Below are 16,072 nucleotides of genomic sequence, written 5' to 3' on the forward strand. Positions count from 1 at the left end.
AGGAAGGAAGGAAGGAAGGAAGGAAGGAAGGAAGGAAGGAAGGAAGGAAGGAAGGAAGGAAGGAAGGAAGGAAGGAAAGAAGGAAAGGGAGGAAGGAAAGGGAGGAAGGAAAGGGAGGAAAGGGAGGGAGGGAGGTTGGTTGGTTGCAGGGAATATTTACTGCACTGCTTTAATGGCTAGCACTTTGTTACCACATGTCTACAATTACGCAGGTATAATGTTGAGACTAATTCAGATTCAGAAAAAATGCACTTAACATCAATATTTAAAGTGAAAGGCAGCTACATGAATTAAATGTACCAGAGCTTTTTACTTTAATGAACTCAACTAAGCAGCAGCTGGAAGAAAGCACTGGTTTATCAATTTCAGTCCAGGTTGAATCTGTTGAAGGTTAAAAATGAAATAATGAGACTCAAAAAGAAATATATATTGAAACAGTTCATCTCATCAATTACAGCTACTGCTTTACTGCACAGCAACCTGTTTCCTGATTATTTTTTCAAAAAATCAAAAATCTTGCTAAATGCAAACATGCAGACAGAAGTGAGCAGTTGCTGCTAACACCCTTGCACATAAATACAGAGTTGTATGGGTCACAGCAGGTTCACAAGGAGCTGAGCCTAGGTGTGAAGAAACTGCAGTATTTTTGCCTATTAAAGCAGACCCTGTTTTTGCTGGGAGACTCAGTTTTCACTCTTCCCCCCTTCCCCATCTGTATAAACCATCTGTCTGCTCCTTGTCTCCCAACGATTTGCTTCCTGGGTATTCTGTAGGGCCACACTGTCTTTGCCAGAACTTCAGAAAGCTGTGCTTTCCTCCAACCTTGACTTTATTTCTGTACCAATATTCAGCAAGAAAGGCAAATATTCCCTGTTCCAGTTCAACTATTAAGGGAACCACAGAATTAAAACTTGATGGGAAGAGGCCTCCTGGTGTCACCTGGAAGACCCTGCTTAGGTCTCAATGTACTCTGCAGTGCTTCCTTTCTTCCTTTAGTTTTCAGGGCAATTGCCAATTTCAGTAGGCAAAACACCAGCACTGGAGACCCCAGAAGATATACAAGAAGATATACAAGTGTGAAGACCTTGGGAAAGGGCCACATTTCCTGAGGGAATGGGTTCAAGAAGCAACACTGGTAGGTCACTGGGGAAGATAATGAACAAGAAAAAATCCACAGCCTGTGGTAACTGCCAGATGAATTATCCTAGCAGATGGAAGGAGAGCAGACTGTGCAAATTACTTCAGCTCAAGTCTGCTGAAGTATTGTGAGCCTAGGATAAAATTCAGGCTTACAAAGAAACTTGATAGTTTTGGAGAGCAGAGACACTCTTGTCAGAATGGCCAGGTTCCCCTCTCAACACTTACAGTAATTTTCCAGGTAGCTGGGAGCTGGTCAGCCACTCAGTTTCTACCATTTGTAAAATGCATTAAATACTTTTCATTATTAGCCAGGTGTTTGTAAAGGGTTTGAACACTTTCATATAGCAGCTAACATAAACGTTCAAAATACTGTTCATGAAGACCACCTTTTGTACTGAGAATAAAACAAGTGTTACGATGGGATTTTATAAATAATCATATTGCTTTGATGTACTGATTTTTCCAATGCTACTGTACAGTTACTACAAAATTATTACAGAGCTGACTACTCTATCTGGATACCAAAAGGATATTTTATTTTCTTGTGAAGACTTCACTACTTAAACATTCACTACATTGCTGCCAAAAATAAACACATTTCTTTTTATTTGGGATTGCCTACTGAGACATCACACCCCTTCTTTAATTATATTCCCCTCCCTGCTCACATGACTCTCAAAGTTGTACAGTGTTTTTTTCCTGAACTGAAAAGAGATACAATTTCCATGAGGTCTGTGGCCTTGTAAATAAGCCGGTACAATGAACTACAAAACCACTGCTCTGAGAGGCCTTCCAGGAGACTTGTGCACATTGTATCATGCAGACCTGTTTATCTGGGCTTCAGAGACAGCAGAGTGGTCATCAAGGCTCTTGCCATGCAGCTGAAAAGGTATTGGTCATATACACAACTTTTTAACAATTTAAGTCAATTGCTTATTAATGCAGATCTCTTGATGAAAAGCTTTTGTAGAATACACTCCATCCAAAATCTCCAATGCAATGAGTAAGATGCAGGAAGGCAGAAAACAAAATCTGTCTGGTCATGATAAACCACATAAATTCGCCAGCACAAAATTTTAATTGGGTCCCAGCAGTTGTCATCACATACTCATTGAGAGGCAGGAACTGTCCTCTGGAATGCTTGGAAACGGTTAATTTCAAGATGTGTCCTACTCTAGGAGCTGACATATACTAAGTTACCATAAAACAATTCAAACAAACTGAGCAGCAAAGAGAGTAGGTAACATTTTTGGTTTTGTGGCCTGTGTCAAAGACTTACCTGGTGGTAAATGAAGTTTTACTGTTGTTGACAGTAAAACTCCCACTGAATAATAATTAATAAAATAATTAATAAAATAATAAGACCAGAAGTTAGTCTTTTTCATGGACGTTTGTTTTGCTATTAATAATCACAACATGACACGTTTAATAAGGATCATTCAGTTTGATTCTAGCTTGGCAAGGAGCTGCTAGCACAACCTGACTCTTCATATTGTAGCATTAATCCGTCTTCACAGAACAGAACAGACAAGAAATTGATTGGTTGCTCTTCTGATGGCTAGGCTACAGGCCATTTTACCACTATGCCTAATATGTTCCCTCTTTTGATCAAAATTTTAGATATCAGAACTACACTATCACATTCACTTCCTTTCAATCTATGCATATTTCACCAACTGGTATATTTTCTTCATATATTTCACATCATACTGCGAATTATGTAGAGAGAAATGCTAATAAATCATCTGGATACCATTTAATTCTCTTCAGTTTTTCAGTGTGGCAGAAAAACAGCTTCCCTAATAGAACATACAAATAACAGATCAAGGAAAACAAGAGAAATGAGCAGAGTGAAAGACAGCACCAGAAAATCCTCCTGCACTTTTAGTGTATGGAAATACCTTTTTTCTGCCCCAACCAGTTAATTGTTAAAGAAGAGAAAAGACTGAACTGATTAGTGCTATTTTTCTCTGTCTGATAGCACTCAAAGGCATAAAGCATTAGCTTACAGTTAAAAAGATTTTACTCTCTTTATCTCATCTCCTTTTATATGGATTCTTATCTTTTCTAATTCTAATACACTGAATCCTCGGGGGAGGGGATGAAAAGAGAGATGGAGGAAAAAAAAAAAAAAAAGCCTAGCAAAAAACAGGGGGGAAGGAGCCAAGTTCATTAGCAGGTGAAATAAAAACAATCTATACACCAAATACAGCATCATTTAACTGCAGATAGATAGTGAGAAGGCACAGCTATCCTCCAAAACTAAATATATAATGAAAAATGTAAATGGTTGGGATATATTTATTATATGAGGCATAACCTATTGATTTTTCTGAATAAACATATATGGTTCAGAAATGCTGAGTATCCACAAATGCATTTGCAGCCATAGGAGATAAGGATGTTCCACTCCCTTTAAATTCAGGTAATAAATGACAATATTTAATTAGATTAAGTCCTGTCAACCAGCTAGAACCATGTTGTAGGCCGTTCCCACACTAAATTTTCACTAGTTTTCACATTGCCTCCTATCCTTACTTCTTTTGGTAGCACCAGCTGTCTACGTAGGGTAAACAAAATTTAAATACAGTCTATGGATTGCAGCATGTAGTGTAATATATAGCTACCTCAGATAGCTTCCATACCACAGGAAATGGAGTTGTATTAGAAGAGCAGGCTGCTACGTAAATTTAAGCTTCTGCCCTGGTTCTGCAGGGGAGCCATAACAACCATGGTGAGGTGCGATGTGAAGTACAGCTGCAGTGCTGCGCTGTGTTGCGTTGCCTGCTGGTGGCCGTGCACAGAGCACCTGGGTGGACCTGCAGCCTGCACACTTCAGGAGACAGCAGCCTCATCCCTGTGAGAGTAATAAGTGCACGGTGTCTGGGCTCAAGGGACAGCTCTATGCCTGATAAAATGATGCTGGGAGTAACTGCTTCAAAAAACATAGAGCTTTTAAAAAAATCACAGTGTCACAGACCAACTTCTCCATGATCTCTTCATCTTCCTCAGCAGCAACGGCACCACAGAGTGAAGCAAGCAGCTGGATGGGTGCAGGAGGGAGCAGATTAGCACCTGAGCACCTAACTTTAGATGGCTGGCTTGAAGGGGCTTCAATATCTCTCTGAAAACTTTCCTGACACTGCATCCCAGTGTCAAACACTGCAGCACTCAGGAGGATGTTACTGAGCCCTTCTCACAAGCCAAGCAGCTCCTCTGTTGTCAGAGATCTCTCGCAGAGCTCTTCTTAGAAAGTGTTTTCCAGGGCCTCACTTCTTAAGCAGTCAGGAGCTTTCTTCTGCTTTCCAGGTTAACTACACTTCACAATGAGAGGTTAACTACACTTCACGATGAGTTTATTCCTACCTTTTCTTAAGGCAACATTACTCTTTAGCTGAAACAGCTCCTTTTTTCTCTGTGGTATTTTTCCCTGTGATGTATTTAGTACCTATACCATCTTTGGACCACTACTGGACTAAAAAGCATCTCAATTAATGAATTTCCCCTTCAACACTGTATCAATGACTTTATTATAATGGAGACACATGAGATCCACTTCATTTACTCTGTTTAGAAAAAGTTGACTACCTCATCAAGTAAAGTATCAGATTAATCTAGCATGACCAATTTTTGGTAAATTCATGTTGCATTTTAACTAACTTTTAATCGATTTCCATGTATAAAAAAATGAATTAGCACAGTTTCTCATATTGATTCCATGTAAACTACCTCCAGAATAACTTGCAGAACTCTTAATGGTTGAGTAACGGTGGGAAAAACCTGCAACATTTGTATAGTTAATCCAATGCAAAGACATCTATGAAAAAGATGAATTCCTAGCTATTTGTCTGTGCCAACTGGTATATTTGTGTCTGTTTCTGGTGATTTCCCTTCCCCTGTGAAGAGCAGTCATTAAAAAACTGTTTCACATACATCATTTTGAAGCTAGCTTCATCATGCATTCAGGACAAAGAAAACATCCCAGACTAGTCATAATCAAGACACAGCAAAATGGTACAGAAGAAGAAAAGAGGATGACACGGTGCCCATCTGTTTTTGTTTTCTTTTCCCACCAGTAAAAAGAGAGGTTTATGAGTGACATTCTCCCACCAGCTAATAAGACTAAATGAGATCCACTGCCAGTACAAAAACCACATTAATCTCATTAGGGGAACAACAGTCAGCAATGCTGATGTCAAGAAGACAGACAAATGGCAAAAGAACCACTGAGGTCCTGTGAAACACTCAGAGTGCTCTGTCCTTTTTAATTTATATTTTTCAGAAAAAGAGTAAAATTCTGAGTTTCTCTAAGAGGATGTCCCTAGTACCTGAAAAATGCTGCTTAGGGAATTGTTTAATAACAGGAACCATGTTAGTAACTAGGCAGGTGTTTCTTCTGGAATGCTTCTGTTCTGAGCTTGCCCTGCCCTGTTTCTGTGCAGTAGAAATATTCACAGCTCATGGTAACCAACCAAGACAGCAAAGGACTGTGAGAAGGAAGAGAGAATCTGGTGCCAAATGCTACCTCATACACTGCCAGGAGCAGCTGGTTCGCTGTCGCTGATGCAGTGAAAATGACTAAGCAATCATTACACATCTACTTTTCTATCAACCCTCAATTGCTGAAAACAGTACTTTTCATCCAACGGATCTGATCACTCCTACAGCCACGCCTCCAACAAACAAATACAACTTTTCCATTACCATGAGCACGCCGAAAGACCACCAGTCGGCACTCTGTGTGTGTCCTCGTCGGTTTACCACCTCTGGAGCCATGTACTCTATTGTCCCACAGAATGAATATGCTCTCTTGTCATGGTCGATGGCTTCTTTACTCAGACCAAAGTCTAAATAAATTGAAATGAAAAAAACTTGTCAGATCTATAAAATTATTATTTTCACTTTTGCTCAAACTGTTCAAACAAAACACACCAACCAGCTGATGAAGCACCCTTCTGTCTATGTGCAGAAAGGCCACAAGCATGTGTGCTGGAGCCCTGCCTACATGGACTGCCTAGTTGTCATTTGTAAATATGTCCTGAAAGTAGGTGTATCATTTTCTCTGTTGAGAATGAGGCTCTGTCCCAAAGCAGAAGAGAGTTTAAACAATCAGAAATGCACAGCTCAGGTTTGATTAAGAAAATACTGGTAAGGATTCTTGCTCAGATAACCAAAGCATTAGGAATAATAATCCCAGATGGACACCAGTTAAAAGGATGGCCAGACAGCCCCTTCAGGGTGGAAAAGGAATGTCTTTCTAGGTGTCCTCTGCACAGTTATAATTTAGAGAATTTAATCTGGAGTAAGCAGTCATATTGGAAGCATCCTTCCATCAACAGTGGTAGGCAGCCAAGCCTGCATGCTTCACATCAGTCAAGAGTGCAATTTTACCAAGAAAACACTATGTTCTCCATGTGCTGTGCAGCACAGGCCCTTGACGAATTGCCAGAGAAGAAAAGTCTAACACTCAAACTCCTCTGGCTTGTGAGTTTTTGTAAGCAAATTCTTTCCAAGCAAAGACCAAGATGCATGGAACATACTGCAGAAAAACATCAGCTTGTAGACATTAAGTTTTCTGTTCCTCACATACCTGTTATCTTAATGTGGCCCTCTTCATCAAGAAGAATGCTGTAAAGCAAAAAAGCAAACAGTCATTCATTAGGCAGGTGCAGAGTACAGTAACAAACACGAATAAAACATGTTTAAGACAGGTAAGGAGATATGCAAGACTCCAATACGTGTGCCAACAACCTCTCAGTGTATTATATGCCTCCAGAAAGAAGCGTGATCCTCAAAGGTCTGCCTAATCTTGTGTTTGAAGCACGCACAGCCTATGGCAAGTTGCATGGGGAGCCTCCTTACTCCATAGCATGCTCAGGGTGGGCATGCAAACTGAGCTCAGAAAGAGAGAATCTGCTTCCAACAGGAGAAGGAGCTACAGGTTTTCTTCTCTTCTCATAATAATAAAGGCAAGCACATAAATAATCAGGGCTTGAACTCACTGGACCTAAAATAAACTCCAAAAGTAGATATGTTCATGCTGAATAAAAGTGATTGTAGAGTACAATGTCTAGTCACAGCCTAACTGCCTCACTGGATCTCAGCCCCTGCTAATTTATTCTGTCCAGAAGCACAAATGAAAATTCAGCCTGGAAGCCAAGTTCAAGTGTTCTCATGTTTGCCACCTGCCAACATATTTTATTCTCACACAGACACTCCAACATTTCTGTGAGAAAAATGACTGTAGGTCACAAAAAGCATTGCTAATTTTTATAGAAACAAGAAGGAACACTGAAACTGAAAAATAATGCTTTTGGTAACTTTTCTGCCTATAAATACCAACACAGTAATGAGGGCAGTGTTTTTTCAGTTCTAGTTACATTCAGGATATTTCTCTTTTCAAAATGGTCTAGCAAGGTGTCAGCTATTTTTGTATTCCTCTTTTAGAGAGTCACTTTATTCTATTTATTCAGGAAGAAAATAAGACAGAAGTGAAACAAACACATTGGGCTATACTTTTGTGAAAGGTTGTCTTTGTACTGAAACATGAATGAAAAAGAAATTATCTTCTGTCATTCATTTGTGTGTAGAACAGACCATTACTCTGCAATACATCAAACAAAGGCCAGCAGCTGAGTCACTACTATGTGTTCAATAATTAAAACTTTTTCTTCTTGATAAAAGCATCCTTACCTTTATTCTTTCTCCCCATATTTCTTGAAGAGGCATAATTTTTAATTACTAGTCCATAACAGGCATGTTTAAATGTATTTTTGTGACTTCAATCCCTAAACAAGAGGCTTGTGCTTCAGAAAAGAACAGAATAAAACATCTGCCAGCATGGAAGTGAGAGTGAATGTATGAACTGCATAGACCTGGCTCTGGAAGAATGGCAAGGGGGAGCAGAACTCACCCCAAATTTTGCCCTGCACCCAGGAAGCCCCTGTGAATAACAATGCAATTCAAAGGTTGTGGGATTTTCCCCAGAAACGTTGATTTTATATTTCATAGATTTTCTACTGAAAATCCATGCTGCTTTTCTATGTATACAACACATTATTCATACCTTAGCTCTCATTAAAGGGATGGAGGCTATCAGACTGATAATACTGTCTTAGGTTAAGCGAGCCGGAAGCATACAAGACTTTCTCACACTCAGTGTTTGCATGAGCAGCAAAATGAATGGGTCCTGGTTTCCTAAGGGTGTGTATCCTATATCCCCTTAAACTTGATCTCCAGTCCCTTTTCTGTCTCGTGGTTCCCTAATCACCCTTCTACAGTGCCCTCAGCTGCCTGCAGCTTCCCCTGTGGCCCCTGGCAGTATCCTTTGGACAGCTGGGTGTTTCCACATTTGCCATCTGCCAACATGTACGATACTATGGCTATGAACTGAAAATGACATTTGATGTAAAAAGGAAAGAATATGCTAACAGTGAGAAAAAAGATAACTTGCACGGAATCAGCCTAGACTGACATTAAGAAGCAAAGAAAAATGTACCTGCTTCTAAACATCCAAATCACGACAAATAGCACTCCTTTGGCTGTAAAAGCAAACATTATCTGATCATACTTTCTGTCTTCTCTTTTTATCGCTCTACAGTTCCTTTTAATTCCATACTGTCCATAATAGAAATTCTATTGTGACAATCACAATTATTTTAGCTATGGTTTGCAGCATCAGCTAATCTGAAATAAGATAGTATTACTTTGCAGAAGGGAAAGAAGAACTAGAAGCTGTTAATGTGAATCAGACTTAAGAAAAAATATTTCCTCTAAAAAAATGTTTGAAAATTATAAAAACATGAGAAGTAGACTACTTTTAAATGTTAAACTAGGCTATAATCGCATTGAGTGATTACCTTTTGCTATGACATTTTTCCATTTTATTTGTTCAGTTTAAGGTATTAGTGTGTTTACAGGATACTGTCAGTGTCAACCCATTCTTTATTTCAAAACAATAACAACATTTTAGCCTCAGGATCATCCCATGAACATTCAGACTGCTTTCACTGACTTCAGTTTAAAAGTACACCTGGAGAAAGGCTGAAAATCTCCACGTTAGAGGCTGGGCAGCTAAATTAGCAGCAGGGGAATGATCATCCAAGTTACAGGAAAAGCTCATAGTAGAGCTAGGCCTGCAAACTCTATAATAGTTTTTTTTGCTGCACCTTCAGCACAGAGGTAAAAAGCCTTCGTTATTAGTTATTGACATTAATTTATAACATATCTTAAAGCAAGGCCAAAGCCACTCTCACTTGTTTCTCTCTTTATTTCTATCTTTGAGTAATGTCTTTTAGGCTTCACTGTGAACTCCAGCATACCCAAATCAAAGTGAAGTTCTGCCAAATCTATTAAAACTGGAATGCTGGGTTTTTTTTCAGATTATTTAAGTTTCTTTCCAAGTCAGCTCAGTTTTGCAAAGAATTCAACCCATACTGTATGTCTTTCAGAAATCGTAGCCAAATTTTCAGGTTGGAAAGAAAACCTGAAACTTGATCAAGTGTGTTTAATTTGATTGCAGGTTTTGTTATGAAAGTACGGGATAGACTGAAATATTCAAATATCTCCCAAAGAGATGAAGATTCTCAGAAACTGACCATGTTTTGTGATATTTCAGTGCTTGCATGACCCATACTATTTGACCATGCTGAAGAGTCTTAAGCCAAACTCATCTCTACTGTAGCTTCACTGACACCATGAAGACCCAAAAAGGGATTGCTTACTTCAATGGAAGATAATGGCTATTTTCCACCATAAGTCTCTGTCCTCTACTGATTCTCAGATCTTTCCTCTCTACACAGGACAGCTATATTCATGAATGAATTTCCACAGTTTACAACATGGTGCATTAAGCAGCAGTCGTCTGGGTTTTTTTAAATACAGTTCAGCAATTTAGGAGTGGTTATATGAGCTGTTATAGGAGCTGTCCCTTGTACAGACACTGAGGTCTTTACAACATAAACCACTCCTTGGTAATCAAAGCCCCTATGACAGAACTGTATCTAGATGCATTTGGGTACCTAGAGATAGAAAAGGCGAAGGTAAATAAAAAAAAGTCTGTGCATTTTCAGAAGGTTGAGTTACTTCTAAGTAACTCATACCCTTAAGCCACACGTAAGAAATACATATGCATCATATACTACTTTGTAAGTTCTTATTTTTCTGTTTCATTATATTTACCATGTTTAATAGCTTGATCCTGCAGTTCTTAAACAGAAACATGCCTCACCATGTAAAGTAACTCCATGGGTTTCAGTGTGACTGAACAGTACTTTGTTCCACAACGGATGCCACTGAAACCACCAAGACAACTCAAGGAGAAGAATTTGGCTGCAACAATTTAAGGAAAGCATATGCTTGTTCGAAACAAGATGTTAACCAGAAAAGTCAATTGCTTGCCTTTTTGAGGTACAGCTAACTTTATAACAACTTCCGGAGTCTATATTCTGGTTGCACTTAAAATTAATTCACAGCTTTGAATTGTTAATATGGATTTTTTCTCAGGGAATCTTAAAAAAATGTTGGAGCTTAAATTTTAAGTGTAAATTTAAGGTTTTTTCAAGTGGTCTGAACAGTGTTATTTTCTATCTAGTCTTCTTTGATAATTCTGATGAACTTAATTTCAGGATACTTACAGAACCAACTGAAGAGATCTCAAATCTATTAGCATTTATTTTTGGGAGCTTCTGAAGGACAGCAAAAACACTGAACAATGAAAGGTCAAATGCAGTCCCTATCTTTAATAAAAGGGGAGAGAAATAATTGGGAAGTTACAAACTAATACATTTCTCTCCAGTTCTGCAAATCTGATAGAGTAAGCCTTGTGCTCTAATTAGACTGGTAATGCTTCTCCTGAAGACATGGGTGTAATTCTGCACATTGCACTTCAAAGGAGATACGGATCAAGAGAAACCAAAGCAGAGGAATGAGAATGACTGAAGACCTAGAAAGACTAGCCAGTAGAGTTCAGTAGCTCGATTGTTTAGGGTACAGAAGAGGGTCCAAGGACAAGGATGTGCTCCCAATCCCCTGAGGCTGCTGCTGAGAGCAGAATGAGCAGGTTGGGGAGTCCAGGAGGACAGGCCAAGGAGCAGTGGCCTGCAATTGCAGCAAAGAATTTTCAAATTAGCTACTAGGAGCAACCTGCTAGATGTACAACTGGTGGAGCACTGCCAAGAAGCCTCCTATGGAGACCATGGGGTCTCCACCAGCTATTTTAAGATTAGGTTAGCAACACACCTGTAATGGTCTTGATATATTTGTCCCTGCCCAGAGGCAAGGGGAGCATGAGAACATCTTGGGATGACCCTAATTTTCTTTTATCATCTTATTTAGAAACCTATCCTTTCCCAGAGGTAACTTAAAAATAGAGCATTTTTTTTTTCCCCTTCAGAATAAATATTTTTTTTCTGCTGTATCTTGTTTTTTACAGTAAACCTAAAGTTCCAGCGAAATCATAGGCTGCCATGCTCTACTGTCCTAGGCATGGCTACGCATAGGCTTTGCACTTATAAAGCTATTTTTGATGGATATGGTTTTCAGTCAAACAGATGCCTTGATTTATCCCCAAGTATGAACTTGAGTTATACCAGTCTGTGTCATTCCCTTTCCTGTACAATAATAGTTATGTTCATGTAAACTAATTTTATACTATGACAATTGTATCCAGATTCAACTATATCACTGGTATCTATTTAACTGTCCATCAAAGACCATAAACCATGTATTCAAAAGTTAGGAAATACAAGCATGAGGACTGTCACCTTAACTTTACACAGTGATCTCACTTTATAAAGGTCTTTAGTTACACGATGATACTTTTTGTTTTCTTCCAGAGAAATCTCGCCTAAGGTGGCAGAACAGGTAATACTCAAGGATTCTAGCAGAGTAATGAAGGGGAATGGCTGGCTGGTCTCAGCTCAGATAAAAATGCACAAAGAACTGGATTCGACATGCTTCTATGTGACAACGGCAAATCAGTGACACCTTCTTTTCTTAGGTGAGCTTTAATTTTTCAGTTCACTGATCCCTGATTTGAGGCAGTGCAGTTTGGTCTGCAGAAATTTTAAGTGCTCTCACTTGCAACTGAAGTCAGTGAGAGATGTGCTTTGAAATGCACAGTGACACTCAATGATGAGAACTCTGAAAAATGAGGTCCTCAGTCTCTCAAATACAATGAATAGTTTTGACACAAACTTAATTTTCTCCTCAGTTTTTAACTTCTCCTAAAGCAAAAAATTATGGCATGTACCTATAAATGTAACAGCACTGTGACTTATATTTGAATATACAGGCTCATATTTGCATACCTTCTAATAACAGCTTCATATATCACGTGTTAGCTTGAAAGCCAGCTTCATTTAACACCAGAAAGTAGTGCATGATTCATACTCATGCTCACTAGAAAAAAAGTTTAAAACTGAAACCTGTAATTGGAGTTATTCTATTATGTACATGTTTGTTGATGCTGAATGAATAAAATCGGAATTCAGAACGAGGTTGAAACTGAAGAGCTGCTGGTAGACGGTGTAACAGCACATGGCAGTGGCAGCTATGGCGTGACTGCTGCCTACCTATGTTTCGTATTAGTAACAAACTGGTACCTTTCTCCCTCCAGTTGTTTAATATGGAGGATGGCTTCCTGTATTTGCCAAAGACTCTGGTTTACAGTTTTGGTTGCATAAACGGTCAAGACTGGAAATTTCAGTCATCTGTGAAAGGGTCTCTAGCCCAAAGGACTGAGAGCTTGTTACATACATCTCTGTGAATTCATATACTACTACTACTACTACTATCTTTGTAACCAAAACATAGAACTGAATTTAAAGTTTAAATCACATAACACTGTATTGTAGATAAACAGTGTTCTCTTCAGCTGCTCACCTACAGAGTCCACCTTCCTTTAGTCTCTCTTATTTTGTCCGTAAGTGTAAAAGCAGTAGCACTCCATTTTAAAGAAAGTGCTGTATATTTTTTAATTTCATGTCACAGAAGGAAAAGGCAGCTCTTCTGTTATACTTTGGAAGTGTAAGCAACAGCAGACAAAGAGACTGCTCTCGGTGGTCATCTTTTTTAAATGACAGTGACCATGACATTAAGAAGGCTGGTAACTTTGAAACATTTCAGCCTGTTTTATTGGAGACTGCGCAGAAGATGTAGGCAAAGCACCAGGCATGTGGCACAGAATGGAAACAGTATCACATCACTCCCAGTGATAGTGCTGAAGGTGTCATTTAATCTATTAATATACCATAAAGAAAAAAGAGAAAGGAAAATTCTCCATAACACCACATTAGGAATAGAAAATAGCTGCAAATATAAGTGGGAATAATTCTTGGAAAAATACTTAAGATTGTTAATAAAAGTGTTTTGAAAATCCTGATTATTGTGTCTCTTGTGAGCTAATATGCACACTAGTTTTCAGAGATGCTCATTTACTTTAAGCAATGACTACATTAAAACTGAACAGTGCCACATGTTTTCTATGAGCTGGAAGTGGACTTGCTTTGAGCAGTTCATACTGCACCAAAGGGAAGGTCAGATTAAATGCTTCAAATGGAGAACAGTGCTACTGAAGTCAAAGGCAGAGAGATCTGAATCTCATGCTCATTCACTAAACTGAAGGCCAGGCACACAGAGACCCCATCATAGTGGAGCTCAGTCAGAATATTTGGCCTCATGCTAAAATGATATGATAGGAAGACCCCACTGCTGATGGTGTGGGTCTCACGTCTACAGTCTCACATACAAGAAGGAAGGCAGAGTCTTTGGCACCTTCTGACTTACTAGAGTGACAAGGAGCAGAAACAACATAAAAGCTCATGTATTTATGTTTCAATTCACAATTTCTCATTAACTTACTTTTCTGGTTTTAGATCCCTGTAAATAATTCCAAGACCATGGAGGTGGTCTAATGCCAAGGCCAGCTCAGCTAAGTAGAATTTGACATCCTCTTCTGTAAACATCACCTAGAGAGAAGGAAGAGAAGAACACATCTCGTTACTGGACAGCAGTGGGCTGGCTTGCATTAAACAGACATGGAGAAGGAATGCTCTAATTCAGGAATGCTGGAAGGACCATCATATCAGGTTCAATTTTCCATAAGTTGGCTGAGTTCACACTAACAATTCTTACCAGATTCTCCTTAAAAAACAAAGCTTGATCTGTTGAGTACTCTGTTCCTTAAATCATGCTGCTTTCATCTGTTTGATCTGTTTAGATGACACTATGTCACAATATGAATAAGGTTCTAACCCCTTAGCCTTTGGCAACAAATGGTAAAATTCAATATGTTCAGTGCAGCCCTTATTACTTTCATACCTATTAATTTGCTAAACTCTTGGCATTTGGTTGCCAAATTCCCACAAAATAACATGGGGTAACCTCTTTGGGACAGTGAAATGCTTCCAAATCTGAGAAGAATATGCAGCACGAGGAGACTCAGAGATGGATTTAAAATGCTGGGCATTGAGGGTGCAAGGAATTTCAGTGCAGGTACCCTAAGCAGTGATGTGCTGTCTAACATCCAGGGCCTGATAAAGTTCAAAGTGAGAGCAGATATTTCCTTTCTGTAGCTGATATGGATACTGCTAACACTGAAAGCTCTGGTTTAGATGGGAAGAAACTTCTGTAGTTGAAAACCCACTAAGTTTGGAAAAACTCAGATGGCAAGAAACCCCTTTGGTTCAACTTTCATTATATCCCAGATGTTATTAATTTCTCTTTAATTATATTTCAATGTGTACAGCAATAATAATGCAGAAAGAGAAGCTGATATATTGGATACACAGGTGTGAATACTATGTATGACAGAAGTAAAATGAGTAGGCCCAGTAGAAATTTACACACCATTTGTAAATGTAAATATCTACAGTAGAAGTTGCTAAACTTATTTTTAAAATTAAGTCTTTGCTCTTGGAAAGGGGTAGCCACAATAATTAAGTGCTCTAAGAAGCTGCAGAGGGCTGAGAGCAAAAAGAGAGGATTCAGAGAACAAAGGTGACATAATTAAGAATATCACTGCAAAGGCTAGAAAGGAAAAGGATACAAAAGCAAAAACTTACTAAAAATTTAATTGGTCTGAACATAAAAATTGTATTAATTATCAAAATAAATTTAAATTATTTATAAGGTTTAAAATAAATAATGTAGACAAGAGAGAAAATCAGTAGACTCAGCAAAAAACTGATCTATACCATATATATGTAGAGTCAGATGTCTAAGAAAGAATAAGAGAGAGACAAGCTTTGCATGCATCCATGCTGTAGTATATGGGATCAGACTGAAAGTCCACTGAAATCAATGCCATTTGACCAAATCCATAACTAACAAATTGCAAACAGTAAAAGTTTCCCCACAATTTCTTCCCTTGTGATACCTTGCCACTAAACAGCTGCAAAGTACAGGTAGACAAGATGAGCTACAAACATTGAAAAAAGAAGCATTCAAAAGGACTGTCAAGTTAAGAGGAGGCGTTCTTGATAGTATTGGAATTGGAATGGAAAAGGCTTGGGAAAAATGTGGAGTTTTAAAAGAGTACAAAATCTGAGCTGTTTTCTTCCACTTTTGAGTTCCCTGACTGTGCAGAATGGGTAACTGCCCTAACTGCCCTCTGTAGGGAAAAATCACTTCTTCTCTCTTCTTCCATGAAATTGGAGAGCATGCTGTCTCACTAACAAATTTCATGAACAAACAGAGAAGAATATTTTCTTTAATCTTTTTCTTCATATTAAAAATAACTGCTATGATGTCCTGAGTAGTTTTACAAGTATCATTACTCGGAGTGTAATTAACCTGTCACTAATGTCTTCTCACATTAGCAAACAAGTCTTGAAAGCAAATACTTGGTGTCTCAAGCTGTGGTGCACATAGCAGCCTGCAGCATGTCATCGAACCAGGAACCAGAAGGGGAAAAAAAAAAAGCCAGGGAACT

At 38.7% G+C, this 16,072-nt stretch overlaps 1 protein-coding gene across 5 annotated transcripts in view; it reads right to left on the reverse strand.

Moving 5' to 3' along the window:
• The window catches only part of RPS6KA2 (ribosomal protein S6 kinase A2), a 286,123-nt gene that overhangs the window by 73,178 nt on the left and 196,873 nt on the right, over window positions 1–16,072 (reverse strand). For all 5 annotated transcript variants that reach the window (XR_003398161.1, XR_003398160.1, XM_026846441.1 and 2 more), the window contains exons 6-8: window positions 14,002–14,108; window positions 6,731–6,768; window positions 5,845–5,987 (exon numbers count right to left, since the gene is read on the reverse strand). Coding sequence is in view for 3 of the 5 variants with exons in the window: in XM_026846441.1 (XP_026702242.1) it covers window positions 5,845–5,987; window positions 6,731–6,768; window positions 14,002–14,108 (288 nt within the window). In the remaining 2 variants the exon portion in view is untranslated. The remainder of the gene's footprint in view (window positions 1–5,844; window positions 5,988–6,730; window positions 6,769–14,001; window positions 14,109–16,072) is intronic.

Source organism: Athene cunicularia (genome assembly GCF_003259725.1).
Source record: "Athene cunicularia isolate RWA chromosome 3 unlocalized genomic scaffold, athCun1 chr3_part1, whole genome shotgun sequence".
NCBI classification, from domain to species: Eukaryota; Metazoa; Chordata; class Aves; order Strigiformes; family Strigidae; genus Athene; species Athene cunicularia.